The sequence below is a fragment of the Cebus imitator genome, unplaced genomic scaffold (assembly GCF_001604975.1).
Source record: "Cebus imitator isolate Cc_AM_T3 unplaced genomic scaffold, Cebus_imitator-1.0 Scaffold763, whole genome shotgun sequence".
In the NCBI taxonomy this organism is placed as follows: domain Eukaryota; kingdom Metazoa; phylum Chordata; class Mammalia; order Primates; family Cebidae; genus Cebus; species Cebus imitator.
This window is the reverse complement of record NW_016108078.1, coordinates 510,661-515,351: the sequence shown is the minus strand read 5'-3', so window position 1 is coordinate 515,351 and position 4,691 is coordinate 510,661. Positions and strand designations below refer to the sequence as shown.

Here is a 4,691-nt window from a genome sequence, read left to right as displayed (position 1 = left end):
GGCTCACCGCAACCTCCGCCTCCTGGGTTCAGGCAATTCACCTGCCTCAGCCTCCTGAGTAGCTGGGATTACAGGCACGCGCCACCATGCCCAGCTAATTTTTTTTTGTATTTTTAGTAGAGAGGGGTTTCACCATGTTGACCAGGATGGTCTCGATCTCGACCTCGTGATCCACCCGCCTCGGCCTCCCAAAGTGCTAGGATTACAGGCTTGAGCCACCGCACCTGGCCCTCATTACTTTTTTCTAAGTTACTTTTCCATCTTCCCCTCATTTGATGGGATAGGACCAGGATGGCAGGAAGAGTGCTTATAATACTTCTTGTTTCTGCCAACTTTCCTTGTCCATGAATTTCTAGCCAAGCAGAATTAAACATTTTAAAAGTTATTTCATCAGTTATTTTGTTTAACATAACGTTTTCTGAATCGTCTCTTCTTTCATTCTTTTCATGAATGTTTAGTCTAATTGGTGGTCTTCTGAGCTATTTTTTTTTTTTTTTTTTTTTTGAGACAGAGTCTCACTCTGTTGCCCAGGCTGGAGTGCAGTGGTGCGTTCTCAGCCCATTGCAACCTCCACCTCCTAGGATCAAGCGATTCTCCTGTCTTAGCCTCCTGAATAGCTGGGATTATAGGCACACACCCACAACACCTTGCTTGTTTTTGTATTTAGTAGAGACACAGTTTCTCCATGTTGGCCAGGCTGGTCTTGAACTCCTGACCTCAGGTGATCCACCTGCCTCAGCCTACCAAAGTGCTGGGATTACAAGCATAAGCCACTGCACCCAGCCCTCTGAGCTATTCTTTATCATCTTTGGACATGTTTCATTTTGTGGTTTGTGATTTAAAAGCTTTTGGGTTTGGACATATTAGTTTTAAACACTGTCTCAGTTCTTCAAATAACAACCAATTTATAGAATGACATTTTTAAAAATGCCGGCTCCTTCTCTGGTAGGTAGTGCCAATCTGAGAAATGTCAGTAGTCATAAAATAGAATAATTTAATGTATTATTTGGCATTTTATTGCTGGTCTTTGTTAATTCTATTGTGGCACTTGGATTTAGATACTTAATTTTAATTTTCTTTCTTTTTTTGTTTTGAGATGGAGTTTTGCTCTTATTGCCCAGGCTGGGGTGCAATGGCACTATCTCGGCTCACCATAATCTCTGCCTCCCGGGTTTAAGTGATTCTCCTGCCTCAACCTCCCAAGTAGCTGGGATTACAGGCATGCACCACCACACCTGGCTAATTTTGTATTTCTAGTAGAGACGGGGTTTCTCCATGTTGGTCAGGCTGGTCTCGAACTTCCGACCTCAGGTGATCTGCTCGCCTCAGCCTCCCAGTGCTGGGATTACAGGCATGAACCATCGCACCCAGCCCAATTTTCTTTCTTTATGTGGTAGTCATTATTGATATAATATTATAACTTTGAAGAAACTAAATTCATTCTCATAAAGAGACTTACTTTTACTTTTGGGCAGGTTGAAGACAACTTTGTGCTGGAAAGTGAGAGAGAAAAATTTGTAGAAGAATTGAGAGCTATTGTAGGTCAAGCCCAGGAGATCCTTCATATCCACTTTGCCACAGAAAGAGCCATTGGAGTTGACTCTATTACTGTGGACTCCAACAGTAACCAGGTGAGAACAATTGTTTAGCAAATAGATCTTTTCAGATATGAATCAGGAACTTTTTAATTTATCTATTCATTTTTAATTCAGACAGGGTCATCTGAACAAGTACAGATAAATTCTGCATCTACTCAAACCAGCAGTAAGTATATTTAGTAAAATCTACCATTTGGTTGTTGAAGCAAGACATTTGAAAACTTCAACACACCTTCATTGGGAAAGATGTTAGCCAATAAATTAATTTGGTAACTTATTAGTGTAGGTTTTCTCACACTTTCAAAGGCCCAGAGGTAATAATCCATCCCCTGACTTTTCCCCAAGTGTTGGTTCTTTATTTGATTGATCTGTTTTTGAGTTGTTGGATCTTGTTACTAGAAAAGCAGTCACAGTACTGATGACCTTAAATGGCATAACTGGTAAGTTATTTTTTTCTGATTTGAGATAAATAGAAACTTTTTAACAAAAGTCATCATGTTCTAAGTTTGCCTCATGTTTCAATAGTTATTCATATCTTGATTTTATTCCAGTAACGATGAATGATGGGCTTCTACCCACACTGGTCACTGATAACTTATTGTAAATCAGATACCGGATAAACTTCCAAAAACCAAAACTAGGGTCTTCTGTTTTCTTTTCTGATGACTTTATCTCTCTATTCCTCAGTTCTGGTCATGGGTATATTAAAGAGTGTCTGGGAGGGGGAGAAGAGCCATAGACAAATGAGGACCTCTGAAGAAATTATAGCAACATAAAAAAGCAAAAGGTGGTATGGAAGTAATAGAAGCAGATACCATTATCCTGAAATGTAGTTTGACTGTGTTAGGATGCAGAGTCCTCCTATATCTTATTTTTCTGGTTATCCAAGGTCCAAGTAGGTTTCTGACTAACAAAGTTGGGTAAAGTTTAAAAGAGAATTACTTATTTGAGTAAGTTTACCAAGTAGCAGTTAAGATGTAGGGGTTTATTTTACTTTATTTTAAAAATTGTCATACAGTAAAACTAACTCCTTTTTCTTTGGTGTATACTCTTGTAAATTTTAATACATGTGTAGATGTATGTAAGCACTGTCATAATTAGGATGCAGAATAGGAGATACAGGTTTTAATGGGAAAAGTGCTGTCAATTTTTTCAAACAGTACACTGTTTCTAATTGCTATTGATGCAGTGTTTGTTTCAGTAGAATCTAAAATCCTTCTCTAAAGATATTGTGTGCTTAGCGCTTTAGACTTTTTGTCGGTATTGGGAGGGCTGGTCTTACAAATTACATATGTTTTAGTACTATTAGAAATGGAGATACAAGAGAAATTATTTTTTTAACCTGCCTTCAGTTAGTAAGGTAAATAAATTGAAAATTCCTTAGTATATTATTTTTTGCTAATTATTTCTGCAGATGAATCTGCTCCTCAGTCATCCCCAGTTGGTCGGTGGCGATTCTGTATCAATCAAACGATAAGAAACCGTGAGGCTCAGTCTCCTCCTTCTCTTCAGCATTCCATGTCTACGATTCCTGGCCTACATCCACTTCCTAGTAAGCTTTTCTTCTCTGCCAGCTTTGTCCACATTCAAAGGATGGGATGCAAAATACATATGATATCTTTAACTGGTTTCCATGGGAATTTTATGCTTATGAGAATTTTCATAAGCATTTTTGAAGACATTAATATTAGGATACAGCTTAAGCCAGTTCCTGTTTAATATTTATGGGAAAAAAGGAAAACACTTTTTTCCTTGACAGGATGAATTCTGTGTGTTTTGACTCTTATTTACAAGAGTACTTTCACACAGGTTCTCATTTGCCGCTTTCTCCTATTCCTTTTGACTTGGGGCACTAGTCTATGCTTTGTACTCATCAGTATTTGCTTAGCCATTCTTTATTATTGTTCCAGGTCCAAAAAAAACAAGTAATAAGGAAATATCACGGGATACACTGCTCACTATAGAAAATAATCCATGCCACCGTGCACTCTTCACCTCCAAATCAGAACACAAGGATGTGGTTGATGGTAAGATTTCTGAGTGTGCTAGTGTAGAAACCAAGCAGCCAGCTATACTTTATCAAGTGGAAGATAACAGGCAGATAATGGCACCAGTTACTAGTAGTTCCACTTATTCTACTACTTCAGTTCGTGCAGTTCCAGCTGAATGTGAGGGACTCACCAAACAAGCGAGCGTATTCATACCTGTGTATCCACGTCACCAAACTGCCAGTCAGGCTGATGCACTTATGTCCCATCCTGGCGAATCAACTCAGATTGCTGGTAACTCTGTTACGACTCTGGCATTTGATCAAAAGCCCCAGACCTTATCAGTACAGCAGCCAGCTATGGATTCAGAGGTTATTTCCCAAGAAGGAGAAACTACAGTGAACACTGAAACAAGCTCTCCTAAGACAGTCATTCCCACTCAGACCCCTGGCCTTGAACCAGCTACCCTTCAACCCACTACTGTCCAGGAATCAGATGGAGAAAGACCTCCGAAACTGGAGTTTGCAGATAACCGAATTAAAACTCTGGATGAAAAATTAAGAAACTTGCTCTATCAGGAGCACAGCATCTCTAGCATCTATCCCGAGAGTCAGAAGGATACCCAAAGCATAGATTCTCCATTTTCTTCCTCTGCTGAAGATACCCTCTCCTGTCCAGTGACAGAAGTCATAGCCATCAGTCACTGTGGAATTCAAGATAGCCCTGTACAGTCCCCTAATTTCCAACAGCCAGGCTCTAAGATTCTGTCCAATGTGGCTGCAAGTCAGCCTGCTAATATATCAGTGTTCAAAAGGGACCTGAATGTGATAACTTCTGTACCCAGCGAATTGTGTTTACACGTAAGTATCATTCTTTCTAACCAGTTCCTTACTCTTTGCTTATTGTTTTAAAGAAATGCCTTCTCTTCTAAAATTCTGTCCTTTGAAATGAAATGGTCTATGTCACAAGATTCTGAGGTCACAGGTATTTAAGAAGACCATGACTTAGGCTGCAGGTGTTCAGAACCTCTCGTAGAGATGACAAACTATCTTTGGTAAGAGAGCCCTCTCGTGAATTAGCTAAGAACTTGCAAACAGTGTCTATA

General features: G+C 39.5%; 1 protein-coding gene across 5 annotated transcripts in view; it reads left to right on the top strand.

The window, feature by feature from the left end:
• The window catches only part of WNK3 (WNK lysine deficient protein kinase 3), a 176,025-nt gene that overhangs the window by 115,271 nt on the left and 56,063 nt on the right, over positions 1-4,691 (top strand). For all 5 annotated transcript variants that reach the window (XM_037735263.1, XM_017519653.2, XM_017519655.2 and 2 more), the window contains exons 14-17: positions 1,476-1,631; positions 1,713-1,764; positions 3,013-3,150; positions 3,509-4,446. In XM_037735263.1, coding sequence (XP_037591191.1) covers positions 1,476-1,631; positions 1,713-1,764; positions 3,013-3,150; positions 3,509-4,446 — 1,284 coding nt within the window. The remainder of the gene's footprint in view (positions 1-1,475; positions 1,632-1,712; positions 1,765-3,012; positions 3,151-3,508; positions 4,447-4,691) is intronic.